The following is an 18486-nucleotide window of genomic DNA, read 5'->3' as shown; positions in this document are numbered from 1 at the left end:
ACCTTCCAAGACTGGAGCCATAGTGGGTGCCTGGCTACTGAGCTGGAAGCCATAGCTTGGGCTGAGGACCTCATTGCATCCATTGAGACGTCAGCTACAAACATTGTTGTTAGGGAGAATTTCTTTAAAGTGGAGCCAAAGTCAGGGTGATCTATGTCTTTAAGGGCTTTGAGATCTTCCAGCCAGGAAGGAGATGCTCTTTCAAAGCACGTAGCTGCCAGGGATGTTCAAAGGGTGACAGAAGAGGTTTCAAAGCCCTTTTTTGAGAGTGGCCTTTGTCCTTCTATCTGTGGGTTCCTTAGGATCGATCTCCCCCTTTTAAGGAATAAACATATTCCTGGGGAGGGAAGCTACAGCATGTCACCGTTGGTATCTCAGCAATAGAGTCCTTTGGTTCTTGAATGTTATAGAGCCTGAGGTTGCTCTTGTTAACACGCTTGTCCTTATCAGGCTTATTCCATTAATCCCTCATCACTCCCTTGAAGGAGAAGTGAAGGGCTATTGCATCCTCAGGGGAGGATTTTGAGAGGAGAAATTTACTCTGCGGTTTACCCTCAAGAGTAGGCTCAGGTTTCACAGCCAGACAGCTCACCTTCCTCAGTGGGGGAGGGGAAGGAGGAGGAGAAAGAGGAGGCAGAAGATTCTTATCTTCTGGGGGTTTTTGTTCATTTTCTTTCCCTTTTTTAGCTTTTTTAGTTTTTTTTTAACCTTTTTAGTGTGCTTTGGGAGTGTAGGAGCTCTGCTGTGCCTTTGGTGATACCTTTTGTGGCTTGCCTTCCTTACGACCTAGAGCCCTCTTGAGAGGTCTGCCTCATTTCCTCTGGGACGGGGAGGGGGAACTCATTGTCAGAGTCCTCCTTGCTGGAAAGCTGATTACAAACCCTGCTTCTTTCCCCAGGGCACTCAGGACCCATTTTAAGACTTGCGGGGCGGGGGGATTTCTGGCTCTGCAAGCCTCCCCTCTTTGTTCTGCAGGGGTCCCCTGGGACTTATCCCGTGAGTCAAGGGTCCTCCTTGCTTTTGGAGCCTCTCCCTGCTCTGCACTGGGGTTCCCAGTCCATTTTTCCCATTTGGAGTCGCAGCTGCCTCTGTGGGTAGGGGACCCTGCTTGCCTGTCCAACTCAGGATCTAACAGAGTTAGGGACAAAAGGCTGTGTGAAGCCTGAGCACAGCTCACCGTCTGCTGAGTCTGGCAAGGCTGCCTCATGTAGAGCACCACTTGGATTTGACCTGGTGCTTTCTTGGCTGCTCTGCCATGTCTGGAAGGGGCAGAGGAGCTAGCAGGGAGATGCTGCAGGGGAGGCTCAGGGAGGGTTAAACCCCCAAAAGGTTAACAGACCCAGGGAGGAGAGGGAATGTCAAGGTGGAAGAGTGCTGCCCCCCACTGCCCAAAAAACTATGCAGAAAAGTTAAAATAGGAGGAGGAAGAGCGAAAGCAAAAGGACCATCACTGCCTGCTGCTGCAGAGGTACAGAGTCTGTCACCAAGCAGCAACAGAGGGAGTGTGGCCAGACCATGGAGCACCAAAACTCTTCCTCTGTGAGCTGCAGAGAGAGGAGAGCAGCCCAGATGTCCAGAACTGTGGGTGACAGATGGCTGCAGAAATCAAAAAGCAAGCAATTGAATTTTTAATCACATTGTCCAGTTTTGCTAAAGGATGCTTGTACTGCTGATAGGGCGTACAATACAATCAGATTGTTACATCCTTGAAGCCATAGGACACAGGTCTGGAAAGAACCTCTTTGGTCATCGAATCCAGTCTCCTATTGCAGGCAAACCCATCATATAATCAGATTCATAAATTTATTAAGCTCTATTTTAGGTTACTTGCCCTCACTACTTCTACTGGAACGCTGTTCCAGAACCTCATTCCTCTGGTGGTTCTTCTAATTTTCAGCCTAAATTTATTCATGGCCATTTACAACCATTTGTTCTTCTGCCAAAATTGTACTTTAGTTTAAATAGCTCTTCTCCACCTAAAGACCCTAATACCTCCGTGATGTATTTATAGAGAGGAGTCATATCCATGCTCAGCAATGATTTGAAAGCTTAAACAATCCAAGCTCTTTTACCTCCACTCATAATATAGGCTCTCCATTCCCCTGATCATCCTGGTAGCCTTTCTCTGCATCTGTTCTAATTTGAATCCATATTCTTTTTTAGGTCTTTCTGTTCAACTTCTATAATACTCAGCTCTGACTATTTGCTGGACTTTGTGGGAATACTGGCATATTAACAACAACAACATTGTCACCACCATTAAGCTTTAATTTAGATCCCAAAGTGCTTTACAAAGGAGGTAAATATTGTTACATAATCCTTTTAAAACGGGACTAGATCAAAGCACATTAATGTACTGTTAATGTATGTCAGGAGGATCCACCTGGACAGTTAGTCCGCGGCAGGTTATTTTGAGGTAGATTCACACCCCAGCTTGCTGTGAACTAATTGTTCATGTGGACAAGCCCTAAGTGGATGGCCCTGTGTGTGGATCTGGGGGCAGAACCACTGCTAATTCGGCAGGGATTTGGCAAACCCAGCCTCTGCATGAGCACGAAAGCTTATGCTCAAATAAATTTGTTAGTCTCTAACGTGCCACAAGTATTCCTTTTCTTTTTGCGGAATGGAATAGAAGTTGTGCAAATAATATTTTTAAAGATTTCATTGATTACAGCTAAATTAATATTTACACTTTATTTTTGAGAAGCACTGAACTAATGGTGTGACAACATAGCTGTGGATTTGCACTCTAACTGAAAATGGCTTGCATGTTAGCTCAAAACTAGAGTGCTTGTGTGAACAAAGACATATCTTAAGGTTATAAAGGAAGTGCAAGGTTTGGAAAGTAAGCTCTATTTTGTCTTACATATTTGATTTTTTACTCTATCTATCTATCTATCTAATCTATCTATCTATCTTCATAAAAATGAAATTTAAGAATACACATTAAACACATAATTAAATATGAAATAATGCTAAACAATCTACATCATACAAAATTTGCAAAAATAAACATGTAGGCTGAGATTTATAAAATTAGCAATGGGATTTACAAAACTAGTAGGGGATTTAGACACAAGTCCCATTAATTTTTCCAAGCCAATTATGGGAGCTGTGTGCCCAAACCCCATAACTGGCTTGGAAAAATCTCAATCATGGAGTTTTATTTTGATCTTTCAGCTTTGTTAGAAATGACAGCAGAAGCTAAAGCAATAATTGGAAAAATAATATGTTAAATGTTCAAAAAAGGAACTGTGCTGAACATAGTGACTATACCTCAGGCCAGAAAATAGTATCAAAGGTGAAAAATAACCTCTTGTCTAAAATTATTAAAATAATCATTTGCAGGAAACAAAGAAAGGAAATATACTTGCTATTATTAAGCGTATTGATATTTTATTAAATATTTGAATTTAAATAATATCTAACCTCTTTAAAAATGAGAGTGGTTCCAGATTTGATTGTGTCACTGTTCAGGTTTCCCCTCTCAGCACCGTAGACTTCAGGCCAAAGATCAGGATGCAAGTTACCATTGAAGTCATCTTTCAGAACAGAAGGCAGAGGAGCAACAGGGACACAGTACGGACCTCCAAAGCCTCTGTCACACCTGACAACATAATGGTGGAAAAAGGGATTATCTATCTCTGGTAATAAAAATACAACATTACTTTGAAAACAGCACATAATGTTAGGTTTGTCTACTTACACACAGTGACCTGAGTCACAGGTTCCATGGCCAGAGCACATCCAGGGACATCCTGTAGCCAAGACTACATTATCAATAGCCCAAGAATCTGCTCCAGGAGCGTAATCATATTGAATCCATCTGAAACGTGTTCTGGGAGTGCTAGCAAAACAGAACAAACATAACTCAGTTTGAAAAACAACATTCTTGTCTGCATTTGGGAAAGAAAGTAGAAATATCTTAAATGTATTCCAGCTGAAACTGAACCCTATCCTGAAGTCTTTCTCAGGCAAAATTCTAACTGACTCTAACAGGACTATAGCCTAAGTGAAAACTGATTGAGGATTTTAGGATTATTGTGTCTATTTCTCTTCAATATCTAACTCTCTGAGTCTTCACTTTTCAATACTGTACACATAGGACTTTGCAATGGGACATGTATGATGCTGAATTCATTGCTTAGATTTATGGTTCAGATGTGTGCACTGTTTAACACAATGAAGTTGATCAAGAAGCATTAAATACATTAGTATTCAATAGCTTGTTGCACACACAAATAACTTTTCAATGCAGCTAGCAGTTTATCTGTTGAAGGCCAATTTAGTCAGGGTGTATGTGGTACACTCCCAATAATTCATGAGGAGGCATCAATACCAAGAGAGGGAAAATTGCTTTTGTAGTGAGCCATCCACTCCCAGTCCCTATTCAAGCCCAAATTGACGGTGTTAAGTTTGCAAATGAATTGTAGTTCAGCATTGGTTCTCCACTTGTAAGGTAACTCCCTTCTCTTCATGTGCCAATATATATTTATGCCTGTTTCTATAATTTTCACTCCATGCATCTGAAGAAGTGGGTTTTTTTACCCACGAAAGCTTATGCCCTAATAAATCTGTTAGTCTTTAAGATGGCACTGGACTCCTCGTTGTTTTTGTGGATACAGACTAACATGGCTACCCCTCTGATACTTTGCACCTATCTGTGCACATGGCAAAATGCCTTTATTTTAAGGTGTTTTTCTTCTGAAATGTGTGAGTGCATTAATTTCTGACACTTCATTTGGTGCATCTTTGAAACCCCATCGTAGATTTACAGCCCTTGTTATGGTTAGGTCATAGGCAAGGCTCAAGAATTCACTCAGCTAAATTTGATTCTCTCACAGACTCTTGCAGCCCATATTACATCTGCTGAAATATTTTTAAGTGCAGTTTATAGGGATGATGTATTTATTTTCTGGCACATTTCATATTTAATTATTAAGAAGTATTCAGAAAATTCCCAAGCTGAGGCATATTTGTTCAGATTTGTTCAGAAAAGCTTGTATTTTGATATATAGCCAACACAACAATTCTCACATGGTTGCAAGTGGAAGGTAGACAGTAATTCGCTTCCAGTTCTGGAATCTTTCTGATCTGTAAATTGAACTCTCAGTATAATGCTGACAACCTATGCTTGGAGGAACACACTCTTCAGTCACCAGGTGCCAGTCTCTCCCATTGTTTAAGGAATACTGCAAGTGAATGCCATGGGAATCGCTGAATGGCTTACTGCAACCCATGCTCAGCTCAAACTGCAGGAAAGTGGAGGCTGACACATGGAAATCCCAAGTCTCAGCATAACGAGGTTTTCCTAAGAAAAGAGAACAAAAATATTTTCTTATTATGTAATGTTTTAGTATTATGTAATGTTTGCTTTTTCCTTGGGCTCAGCATTTTCAACTGTATAGCCTGAAAGCATTTTTCCTTTAATCAATAAACTATTATACAGATATCCCCCATTTTTTAAATGGATCCTATAAAGACCTAAGCTACCTGTAGCCTAAAAAATAGGCCCATTCAGACCTTTCTTTGGTGATACATACCAGTATCTTCACTGAACATCAGAGCTGTATCCATAGAGAGACAGTCAATATCTACTTGACCCCCTTGGATCCGGTACCAACTTGCTTGTAAATCCACAGATCCATCAAATTTATCTTGAAACCCAGTCTGAGAGCTGTCATTCATTCCTATAAGGACATCATCCAAGGCCCACTGTGCTGAAAGTTTCCCTACAAACGGAAAGACAGGAAGTTTAGTGGAGCCCCAGTAAGATATTTAATCGTGTCTGTACTATGCATGCAGACTAGTTAAATTGTTTCACAATTCCAATACCACCTTCTTGTGACAATAGAGTTCAATCAATTAAAATCTTCTTGTTAACCATACTTGACTAGTTACTCAAGGCATAATCCACCACCTGTTGGTGGCTCTATTTCTGAGGAACACAGACATTTCCCCACCTTTATTTTTCAAGCTGGAATACTAGTGCCATCATGATATTTTCCTATTTTTAAATGAAGTACTCCCTGAGCCTCTGTTATGCAGATTGGGTTTCTCAACCTGCCCTTTCTATTGCTAAATGGGAAGGGGGTCCTGACTAGATAAGATGGGGGTCCTGGTCTGGAAAAGGGAGTTGTGGTAAGGAAAAGGTTGAAAACCACTGGTGCAGACGATCTTCATGGCATTTTTCCTCACCTTCTCCCTACCTCATCTCTGTTCTCGTCTTCTTGCCTGAGTCAGCCCAACAATCCCATCAATCCATTTCCCTCTGCACTCGCATACTGGATGTCCTCCTACTGTACCCCCCCTTTAATGCTATTGACTGAGAAGCAGGAGGAGAGGGAGGGAAAAATGACAACTAGCTTCAGCTTATAAATTGTACGCAAAACATACATCAAGATGATAAAGAGCACATCTAAGTAACCATATAAGCTTACTTGGGCTGCCTTCCTTTTCTCATTCCCTCATGTCTGTTATCAATCATAAAGTTTGGTTTAAACTTAGAGTGTGAACAGTTTGGTGCAGGAACTGTGTAGTTATTTTCTCTGTAAAGCACCATGCACATTTAGGGTGCTATATAGACAATAACAATAATAACAAAAACAACAATAATATTATGACTGAGAAAAGCCTTGTTTAGCAGTAAGCTATGAATAGGCCAAGAGCCAAAACTATTCTGTGATAGCTGTGTAGGCATAATACATTTTTAGTTTTGTTTTTCCTAAAATAAAATGTCCATAGCCCTTAACCTTATTTCCAAGCACTGGAAGGCTGGATGTTTGTTTTATTGGAAAGCTGCTTATTACATTTTTAGTAAAGCATTGCTTACCATGTTGGGGTTGCCACCATCGGAAAGCAGTTGCAGACGTTTTAGCTTCACGGGGTAGATCTATTGAAACAATCTGTGGTTCTAAGTAAGACATGTAATCCAGCTCTCGCAGCAAATGCCAGGTTATTCCGTTGTTATTTGTGTATTGAACTACAAGCCCTGTATTAAAAATGAACAAAATCATGGATTTAAATGACACAGAAAAACTAAGGCCAATCCTTCAGTCCTTATTCAGCCAAATCCTAATATCAGTTTAATGTACGCTACATGATATGGGCAAATGGTTTGTTTTTTTCATGTAGCACATACTTTTTTGTGAAGAGAGCCCTTTGTTGGCAGGATGTTATTACTGTTGTCAGGATTACTGGTTGTCATATGTTGCTTGGATTAGCAGTAACCTGACAGGGCCAGATTCTCCCTTTGGTTATACAGGTGCAGCCCCATTGAAGCTAGAGAGATTGCACCACTGAAACTGTGGGAAGAATTTGACTCACCATCTTTTAATACATTTAATATCTATTTCATATAATGAATCCTTGTGGCTTGTTCGGCTCACTAAGAGGCTGTGTTTTTGCAGGCTGTGAACCCAGCCCTTTCTGAAGATGGCTCCTGACTGTGATTTCACCTTACTATATATACTACATCCTTAAAAGTTACATTATCTCCATTATCTTAGATTTAGTATGGTAGATATTAGAACACAGTAGAGCTGTGAGGGACAGAAGTCATTCATTGGCACTGCCCATCATGTAGGAGAATGAAAGAAACATCACTAAGATACTCTGGGTTTGATTCTCCTCTCAAAGCAGTTTTGCACCACTGCAACTCCATCAAGGTCAATGGATTTACTTTTGACTTACACCGTTGTAAGTGCGAGGAGAATCAAACCCTGTGAGTGTAATATATGAAAAGAGACTCTGGCCTTGATTCTGATCTCATTTATACTGGTATAAATCAGGAAATCCACTGACGTCAATGGTATCAAACTGCAGTGAGAGGAGAAAGAGGCTCTCCTGTGTAGAACGTAATGAACTTCCTTGTCTTGCTTCTTCTTTCACTTACCCTCAATTTAAACTGGGGAAATTCCATTTAATCCAATGGATTTACTCTTGATTTAGACCAGTGTACATAAAGGGAGAATCAGGCCCTCCCTCCATATTCCTATTTTATTTTAATTTTCTCACCCTCTTTAACTGCTTAGCTGAATACATTTTACAGTGTAAATGAGATCCGACTCAAGCCCCAGTGTTAACAAACACTTTTAGCTTGACTTCCAACTGAGGTCACAGTTTTTTAAGAATATTTATATGATAATAATGTAACTTTCTTATCATTAGATCACAGAGTGATTCACAATCTCTAATGCATTTATCTTAAGGCTGCAATTCTCTCACTGAGGTAGCAGAAGTCACGGATTCCATGACTTTCCGTGACCTCCATAACTTCCACAGCAGATGGTGCAGCTGACTCCAGAGCCAGCTGCTTGGGTGCCCCATGGCTAGCCACATTGGCCACTGCTGGAGCAACCCTGGGCCAGCTGCTCAGGCGGTCCCGGTGCCAGCTGCACCAGCCACTGCTTGGGAGGCCCCAGGCAGCTGGTTCCACGGACTGCTCGAGCAGCGGTCCTGGGGGCAGTGCCGAGGAATACCCGAGCAAGGGTCTCGGGGGCTGCCCCAGAGCCAGCCACACCAGTCATTGCTGGACCGGCCCTGGGGCCAACTGCTCGGGCAGTCCACACTGGCTGCTCCTTGGGCAGCCCTGGGGAGCGCCTGAGCAGCAGCCTTGGGGGCTGCCCCAGGGTCAACCTCACTGTGCAGCCCTGTGCAGCTGGCTCTGGGGATTGCCTGAGCAGTGGCCGGTGTGGCTGGGTCCAGGGAGCGCCCAATCAGCAAGTCCTGGGGGTGCCCTGGGGACTGCCCGAGCAGCACCAGTCCTGGGCTGGCTACAGCAGTGGCTTCAGGGGCGCCCGGAGGCTGTCTGAAGAGAGGTTCCCAGGGAGCAGCGGCTGGAGGCAGTCAACCCCTGGAGCAGAGGCCTCCTGGAGCAGTGGGGCCCCAGAAGTAGAGATTTAGTTAGGGGTATTTTTGGTAAAAGTCATGGACAGGTCACAGGCCATGAATTTTTATTTATTGCCCGTGACCTGTCCATGACTTTTACCAAAAATACCTGTTACTAAATCTTAGCCTGAATTTATCTTTACAACATCCCTGTGAGGTAGCATTATTAGCCCATTTTAATGATAGGGAATTGAGGCACAGAGAAGTTAAGTGACTTGCCCAAGGTCACAGTGGAAGTCCATGGAACTGAGACTTGAACGTGGGTCTCCCACAGCCTAACCCAGTGCCCTGACCACCGGACCTTCCTTCTTCATCTCTTTCATTATTGGTTTTCTGCCTAAATGAAAATTGTATATTTCTGATTTTAAAACCAACTATGAAAATTAAGACGTCACCTTGACTATGCCAGAATCTTTATTTTTATTGGTTTAAGAACTTTGTTCAAGGATTTAGAGATTTACATTTAAACTGCCAGTATTATACTAAGCCTGAGAACTGTCTGTGGGATGCTAATCACATGGGGAGTAAGATCTTCTGTACATTAAGTTTTTTGAATGCTGCAGAAACAATGTTATTTGTTTCTGTACCTGTCCTGTCAGGCAGTGTCCCCGTGGTGCTGATTTGAATTGAGGTTAGCCCTTGTACTGAGCAAAGAACCACGCAGAGGTTTCCTACAGTACATATTACTTGAGCCCATACACAATTATACTTGGAATCAGTACGTAGTCATATGCATAGCCTAGACATAATTTTCAAACTGCTGTAACTGACAAATCATGTAGTGGTCCTGTTGTTACACTCTGGGAGGAAAATTAGAAAGCATTCAGAAATACACAAACAATTAATTTTGATTCACTTTCAATGTTATTTTTTAAACAGCATGCCCATAACACAGCAGTCATTACTCCCCCTGCTTCATACCCAGTTCAACTGGCAGAACAGGGCCATAATAATGCAGGACAAGCTAGCTTTAAAAAACACCTCTGATTACCACTGTATCTTACATTTCCATGGGAAGCTGAGTTCATTTGCATGTAATGCCAATAAAATAATTACATAATGTTCCCAGCTGCCCTTACACAATAAAAATTATACTATATAGGGCCAGATTTAGCTGGCATAAATTGTCACACATCTAGTATCTCCCATGGAACTACATCAGTTTACATCAGCTGAGGATCTGCCCCCTGAGTAACTCCCTCATTCTTACAAAGCTCAAATTTCGGACCCTTCCTCCCCCCCCCGAAAAAACAACCTAGGGACATGAGAAAAATAAGCAGATGGGAAAGATTAATTTCTTTGGCCTAAATAATATTTTCTTCAGATTCAGTTTCATAATTCTGCATTCATGAGGCGAATAACATATAATAAATAAGGTTAACATCAGGTTTGTGTGGCTTGGAGGTAAATAGGAGTTCAAAATGTGGAACAATAATTAGGAGTAGATTGCTTGTCTTCTATTTAAAAATGACTTCTGTACCCTTCATAAAAGGGGGACAGTTAGTTGATTTGTATTAACTATGTAATGATCTTATTAATTTTGTAAAATAGGTCCAATGAACAAAAACACGGCTAAAAGCTGGTTTCAAATGAAAAGGGACATTACCTTCATTCCTGGCTCTTGGTTTGTTGCAGAGAGTACCAGCTGTTTTGCTTCCAATTTGTAAATAAAACTGAATTAGTCTGTTAAAAAAATAAAAAAGTGTTCTTACAAGAGAAATATAATACTGTTAGTTTTTTTGTTGAAATGTCAAAGCACAAATGCAGTATAAACAACTCTATTTTCCCTAACTCATGAGGATTTTTTATTTAGGTCACTATTCAGCGCTTCTTAATTTAGGTAAAGTTTCCACCAAAATCAACAACCTATTAGGTCCATAGAAGTTTTTCCCAAGTAAGGAGTAGTATGGGGTCTATAGAGGACACAATGTTTGTGTGGACAGCTGATACTATGCTGACCAAATGCATTGTTCATACAATGAAATATATCTATTCACTAACATTAAAAAAAAACTTTGGTAGAATTAAAAAAATAATTTTGAAGAAGTTTAATGTGGTTTCATTAGTGTGGCAATAAAACCACCTGGATTTCTATCCTTGTGAAACTACTGTCTAACAGCATAATACTGGGCTTTCTTGAAGGATGGGTTTATACTACTGCATTTGTGGCGATTTTACAGCTCTTGTGGGAATGATATGGGAGAAAGACAAGGACACATTTATTATTATTTTTGAAATTTTAGCAATAAAGTTAAAATCCTAGTAATCCTAGTGCAGTGTTTATGCGTAGATTGGAACATAGGAATTGCCATACTAGTTCAGAGCCAAGGTCCATCTACTCCAGTATCCTTTCCCTGATGGTAACTAGTCCCTGAGGCTTCGGATGAATGTGTAAGAATCTGGTGACAGTTGTGGGAAAATCTGCTCCACACATTAGCTCTGATCTTGATCTCTAATAGTTAGAGATTGGCTTAAACCCTGAAGTATGAAGTTAACATCCCTTCTAAAGTTTTTGTTATTATTTATGATAACTCTGGATATTCCTGATATCCATATAAATGTCCAGTCCCTTTTTGAATCTTAAGCGTTTGGCCTCAATGACTTCCTGTGGCAATATGTTCTGCAGGTTAATTATATGTTTTATGAAAAAATATTTCCTTTGATCAATTTTGAATTTCCCACCTTGTCATTTAATTGAATATTATGAGGCAGGGAAAACAGAAGTTCCCAATCTACTTTCCCTAGACCATACATTATTTTAAATACTTTTATCATGTCTCACTTTAATTGTCTCCTTTCTAAAGTAAACAATCCCAATCTTTTCAATCTCTCTTCCTATTAGAGTTTTTCCATGCCCTTGATCATTCTCATCACTCTTCTTTGCAGCCCCTCTAATTCTGCAATATTCTTTTTGAGATGAGGTGACCAGTTCTGCACACAGTATTCCAGGTGAAGCCACACCACTGAGGTATAAGATGGCATTATAATATTTTCAGTATTATTCTCCATTCCATTTCTTATTCACCCTACCATTTTGTTAGCATTTCTGACTGCAATTACATATTGAGCAGAGGTTTTCACTGAGCTGTCTACACTGATGTCCAGGTCCCTTTCTTGAGTTTATACAGTTGATTTGAACCCTGTATGGTCAAAGAGCAGTTTAACTTTTTCCCTCCAAAGTGCTTTGTTTTACAGTTATCAGTATTAGATTCCATTTGGTGTCATGTTTCCCATTTGCATAGCTTGTTTAGGTCTCTGAAGTTCTTCACAGACCTCTCTGGCCATGACCAATCTAAATAACTTTGCGTCATCTGCAAATGTTGTTACCTCACTACTCATTCTTCCCCTGCTCCCTTTTCCAGACCATTAATAACTATATTAAGCAACAATGGGACATAGTAAAAAACCATGAGGTTCCCTACTGCTAACCTTTTGCCATGATGAAAATGGACTTTTTAATCCTATTATTTGCTTTCTGCCTCCTAGCCAGTTTTGATCCTTGACAATACTTTGCCTCTCCCCCCATGACTACTTAGCTTGTGCGGGAGCTTATGAAAGGCCTTTTGAAAAGCACTCACATAACTTATTTAAACATTTTACTTTGTTATCTTAAATATACTTATTTTAGTTGGTGAATTTGTGGCTTATGAAAGTGAAAGACCAAGGGCTTGATCCTCCACTCATGCTGGTTTCATACCAGTGTAACTCCATTCCCTTCATGGGAGGTACACCCGATTTGCACAGCTATCAGTGAACTCAGAATCAAGGAGTAGGACTATAGCCAAGCATAGTGCAGTGCAGGTGCTGCACAAATTTCACTTGTACAATTGTGCATGAATATCACCATAATCCTAGACCCCTGTTTCTTGGCTTCTCTAAATCACAGTATGTACTCATGGTCATTTGTCTCAAACTGTGTGTTGTGTTTGTTATGTACTGTATGTCTACAGGAACTAGGATGAGATTAGCAAGGTCATGTCCATCTGAGTCTTATTCTGGATCTAATCCCATATCCCCAGAAGTGAACCAGTGTAGACCCTCTGCCCCATGCCTTGGTTCTGAAAGCCACAACCAGGCCTGTATATGTCTGTAGTTAAACACTAGCTGGTGACAGATTTGAAAAAAATTACAGTTCTATTTTTTTATGACTAGTAATTTCTCATGAAGACAGACTAGGAAGATGAAAATGTTGTGCAGGACTAGCCTGCCCAACCAACCTTTAAGAGTTTGGCCCAAAACAAGTCTCTGAGACTATTCAACAGCCATTAACAATAGAGTCTGCAACACAGATGGGAGCCAAATCAACCAAAGAGCCAGATGTCACCACTTGGAAAAAAATATATTCCACAGTTTTTATCTAGCTTCTGCAGCTGCCAGGCAGGCCCCAAGTGTGACTACATTTGCTGAGCTGATAGTGAAGGAAGCCACAGGGGAAAAAGATTAAGAGCAGGAGGCAGTGACTAATCAGTGATAAAATAGCATCCAGGTATCATATTGGCAGCCTAACGGATGTAAATACTGCCGCTGAAACAGTGTCCCTGCTATAGTGGGCCATGTTTTGAGAATAGGGCTCCTGACTAGTTTTACCAGTAGGTGTCACTACAGACAATTAAAATTACTGGGGCAATTTTGAGATGCTTGCACAACAGCTTTCTCATACAAACCAGGAATGATAATAGTTTAAAAGGGTCAAGAAGGAGCTTCAACTCCAACTCTGTAAAGTTTGAAACATTAAAAAAAATTAAACAGTTTCAAACTCTGTAAAACCATAAAGCTACCCATGGGAACATCTGAAACTAAAAATGGCTTAGTACTAATGTGAAGAAACTCTCTTGGCTTTACAATAGGTTTTCTGTGTGGCAGGAGAAGTAATTATAAGCGCAATTTGCATGTAAGTTTTACTATGATATGTTTACTTCAGACATTATGCTCTATGTTATTAACTGCAAAAATCTGATATGACCCTTCAGGACACAGAACTAGGTGCTCTCCTCTGTCACATAGTTCACAGAGTAGCAAATGCACACAAATACCAGCCAGACATGAGTGGAACATACACAAAAGGCAGCTGTTGTCACGCTGCATGCTGCCCCCCTCCAAGATGCCAGCAATCTCGCTGACGCCCCAGCATACACATTACAATATGTAGGGTCCTTCGGGGAGTGAATGGGCTGAAAAATAGTGGTGTTAGAGAATGCCCACTCTAGGTAGTATGATCCCATAGAAATCACCCATAAATAATGGGGCAAATTGTTGCATTACTTATTCCTGACCCTACAGAATTAACTCCCACTCCAGTATCTGCACCCTTTATAGATGGAGGCAGTGTACAGCAGCAGGCGGGCAGACAAGGGCTCCGTGGCCATGCTGTCAGGATGTAGAGGGTTCAGGACAGCATGTAAAGAAGGAGGCTTTCTGCACTTTTGAGGCATAGATTCTTTATGTATTCTCTGGTTTTGTACAATTTCAAGGCCATGCCTCCTGCCTGTTTCATCTAGAACCTGCTGCTAAGTCATCCTTCCAGAGCGGTGAATGGATCCCATTTTCTAGGCTGCCATTCCCTTAACTTTTCCCCTTCTGCGTTTTTGTCAAGTAAGGGAAGGATGTTGCCAAGAGTTTTCAAAAAGGGTAATTTCTGCTGGAGCATGCTGCATTTTTCCTCTCTAAGATGCTCCTTAATAATGTACTCGTTGCAGTAAAAACAAGAAAGGTTTATACTGTCTCTCGCTTTATTGCTGGAACTATCCAGGGGACACCATATTAATATACATACATTTTCTGAGAAGCAGTATTTACTATTGACCTGATATTTGTGGTGTCCAGAGGGACAGTTCTTGCTTCCCTTTTGCCGGGCCCATCGAAGTAAAGAGATTTCCCATCACTGAGTGTTCCACAGCCTGTTCCAACCTGACCTCCAGTTATCTTGTACCAGAGAGGGCTCAGCTTCCTCTCAAACCTGTCGAACATCTCACTGTGATTAGGTACATTAGACACACAGGTTCCATGTGCGGCTTCAGAAGAAAAAAACATACAGGAGATGCTCTGTTGAAACAGTGCTGAACAGCAAAGGTCAGATGCAGTAAACTGGCAAACGGTATTATTACTTCCACATATTAGACTCTTATGAGACAGCTTCCTGATGAAATGATTGCACCTCCATTTAATCCTCCTTTCTAGTCAGAATAAGCCTCCCTCCCCTAACCTCCCTTCTCAGAGTAGCAGGATGTTTAACTTATCTGGTGAATGTTGCAACATTTTACGCTGCTCAAACACAGTTTTTGCAAACAGAAAAGGTGTTATCCTACTGCTTCTGTTTAAGTGTAAAACATGTTAGTTTATTGCTTTGCTGTTGTAGAGGTTCAGAAAAGTTGTATATGCAACTGGTTGTGTCAATCTCAGGTAAATCTCTTTATAAAAACACTTGAAACCACAAGTGAACAGAATTTTCCACAGAAGGTCTGTTATTGCATATGTTCATTCCTTGTCACATGCCATCTCAAGGCCAGGGGACTGAAAACAGAAGGAATTCTTTTGAAGATTGGCCAAAAAAATTCAAAGCAGACTTTTTAGTTTATAATATTTTCTCCAGTGTTCTCTTTCTCTCTCTCTCTCTCTCCCCATTTATATGGATGGCAACATTCAAAGGTCGTAATGGTCAGAAAACATCACTAGTGTATGTGCTCTGGTAATGTTCCATTTTGGCAGTGTTGGATTTACTAGCTCATGAAATGTGCTTTTACAGAATAAAAAAAAAAAAAGATTTTCACTCCAGACTTGTGAAATTTATGACATCATGTTTTCTCTCTATAGCAGAGAAAAATAATGAGATGATACGTTTTAAACATTAGTTCATCACAAACATGCTTATAGCAGTCACATATAAATAATGTAGCCTTACCTGTATAGCCCAAGTCACAGAAACAGACTCCAGAGACACAGTCCCCATGACCACTGCAGTAATTGGGACAAGGCTCTGAGATGTAAACCCCATCTAAGCCAAAAGGGGGCACATTCTTGTGAGAACTGCTCTCCTGGATCCAGCGGAATCTAGTCTTACTGTGAAGAAATGATAAGCAAAGGCACAGCATTACTGCTGATTGCTTTAATATCCCTTTTATATTTCAGCTACTATTTCATGCTGAAAATTAAAAGAAGCTTTGCTAGAATAGCCTTTATAAATGAGATACAAATGTGTGCTTGGAAAACACTGACCATTTTCTTTACATCCTTATATTTTTGTGAAATTTCCTTATGGATTTTCCTTCCAGACAGTTTCTTCTATATATTGTGACCTCCTTTATTTCTCTGGCAGCACAGCGCCCAATGTGGTGCGCTGTGCCTGATGTGGCTTATCAGTCAGCAGGAGTGAACTGAATAGATGCTGTCTTTGTGATTTGTCTCCTTTTAGCTCTGCAAATAGCTTTAGTCACGTAGTCACTGCTGAGCAGGTAGTTAAGTTTTGAAATTCCTGAAACCCATTTGTTACAGTACTTAATAAAAGAATCTAGTATTGACAAGGATGCAGAATGTAACTGATGGTATAGTGTATTTATGTACAAAAAGCTTAAAATAATGAAGGTTCAGACATTACAAGAATTAGCTAATAATTGTAGGTAAAGTATCTTACAGTACTTTTCAGAGTAGCAGCCATGTTAGTCTGTATTCGCAAAAAGAAAAGGAGTACTTGTGGCACCTTAGAGACGAACCAATTTATTTGAGCATAAGCTTTCATGAGCTACAGCTCACTTCATCGGATGCATTCAGTGGAAAATACAGTGCGGAGATTTATATACATAGAGAACATGAAACAATGGGTGTTACCATACACACTGTAACGAGAGTGATCACTTAAGGTGAGCTATTACCAGCAGGAGATTGGGGGAGGGGGGGAACCTTTTGTAGTGATAATCAAGGTGGGCCATTTTCAGTAGTTGACAAGAACGTCTGAGGAACGGGGGTGGGGGGGTGGGGTGGGAGGGGGCAGGGCGGGGTGGGGGGAGCGGGAATAAACATGGAGAAATAGTTTTACTTTGTGTAATGACTCATCCACTCCCAGTCTCTATTCAAGCCTAAATTAATTGTATCCAATTTGCAAATTATTTCCAATTCAGCAGTCTCTCGTTGGAATCTGTTTCTGAAGTTTTTTTTGTTGAAGAATTGCAACTTTTAGGTCTGTAATCGAGTGACCAAAGAGATTGAAGTGTTCTCCAACTGGTTTATGAATGTTATAATTCTTGACGTCTGATTTGTGTCCATTTATTCTTTTACGCAGAGACTGTCCAGTTTGACCAATGTACATGGCAGAGGGGCATTGCTGGCACATGCTGGCATATATCACATTGGTAGATGTGCAGGTGAACGAGCCTCTGATAGTGTGGCTGATGTGATTAGGCCCTATGATGGTGTCCCCTGAATAGATATGTGGACATAGTTGGCAACGGGCTTTGTTGCAAGGACAGGTTCTTGGGTTAGTGGTTCTGTTGTGTGGTGTGTGGTTGCTGGTGAGTATTTGCTTCAGGTTGGGGGGCTGTCTGTAAGCAAGAAACAGAACAGTAAGTGTCTTAGTCCTGGATCATATTATGGCCAAAAAACTATTCTTTAGAAACAGTGGGCCAGATCCTCAACCAGTGTAAATTGGCACACTTCCATTAACTTCAGTGGACCTATACTAATTTACACCAGCCCAGGGTCTGGCCCATTACTCAAGAAATTCGTCAATGAAAAAGGTGTCTATATAGAAAAAGAAATCTTCTTTTAATGCTTATAATAATGATCAATTTGTAGGAGGATGACATCTGGGAATTTGCCTTGTCAGTGGTTTTACAGTTGCTAGTTAAAGGATCAGGAAGGTTTCCAGATTGATTTGTCTCCTGTCTGATGCTGGCCCCAGCTAGTTCTAACATCCAAAATGTGCTCATGATGTGAACCATTCCAAGTTCCTGACTCACCTATAGGACTGGAAGCTGGCTTGGAAAGGATAGGTAAGCTGTGAGTAATGTCCACAGGGATCAGAGGTTAACTGATTTACCCAAGGTCACACAGGAAGTCTTTGGCAGAGCTAGGAACTGAATCAAGATCTCTTGATTCCTACTTCAGTGCATTAGCAACATGACCATCCTTTTTACCCTTTCTAATGTATCTATTGTTTTTTTCTACTATCCATGACCTCTTGAGGAACAACAGGCATATTTTAAGTTAATTGTCAGCTCTCCATCACATTCCACCAACTAACCACACAGCATATTCCAGAAATAACCCCAGAAGGAACTCCCAATTGGTACATAACCAATGCAATGTTGACACGTTAGGAGCCACATAATACTGTCCCATCTGTAATGTTAATCTGCTGAATTTATGATACTGGTGGTAACTTTTTTCTTTCAGTTGTGCTGTTTTTTCCCCTGATCATGCTACTGAACATAATGCCAAACAGATTGCTGCTATTGATTCTGTACTGCTTGTTTTGAGTAAATCAAAACAGCTAGTGTCAGATTTGTGTGACTTGGCATCTGCTTTTATTGGCTAATTACTGAAAAAACTTGTTACGGTACACTGATAATTCGACTCCTCACAGTAAAGACACAGACTCCCTCTGCT

At 40.8% G+C, this 18486-nt stretch overlaps 1 protein-coding gene across 1 annotated transcript in view; it reads right to left on the bottom strand.

Moving 5' to 3' along the window:
* RELN (reelin) overlaps positions 1-18486 on the bottom strand; it is a 451858-nt gene that overhangs the window by 77371 nt on the left and 356001 nt on the right. The window contains exons 29-36 of the mRNA XM_084611658.1: positions 15788-15945; positions 14693-14900; positions 10496-10572; positions 6833-6991; positions 5544-5732; positions 5038-5311; positions 3707-3847; positions 3430-3607 (exon numbers count right to left, since the gene is read on the bottom strand). Coding sequence (XP_084467784.1) covers positions 3430-3607; positions 3707-3847; positions 5038-5311; positions 5544-5732; positions 6833-6991; positions 10496-10572; positions 14693-14900; positions 15788-15945 — 1384 coding nt within the window. The remainder of the gene's footprint in view (positions 1-3429; positions 3608-3706; positions 3848-5037; positions 5312-5543; positions 5733-6832; positions 6992-10495; positions 10573-14692; positions 14901-15787; positions 15946-18486) is intronic.

The sequence above is a fragment of the Lepidochelys olivacea genome, assembly GCF_965140295.1.
Source record: "Lepidochelys olivacea isolate rLepOli2 genome assembly, chromosome: 1".
NCBI lineage: Eukaryota > Metazoa > Chordata > Testudines > Cheloniidae > Lepidochelys > Lepidochelys olivacea.
This window is presented reverse-complemented; position numbering and strand designations above follow the sequence as displayed.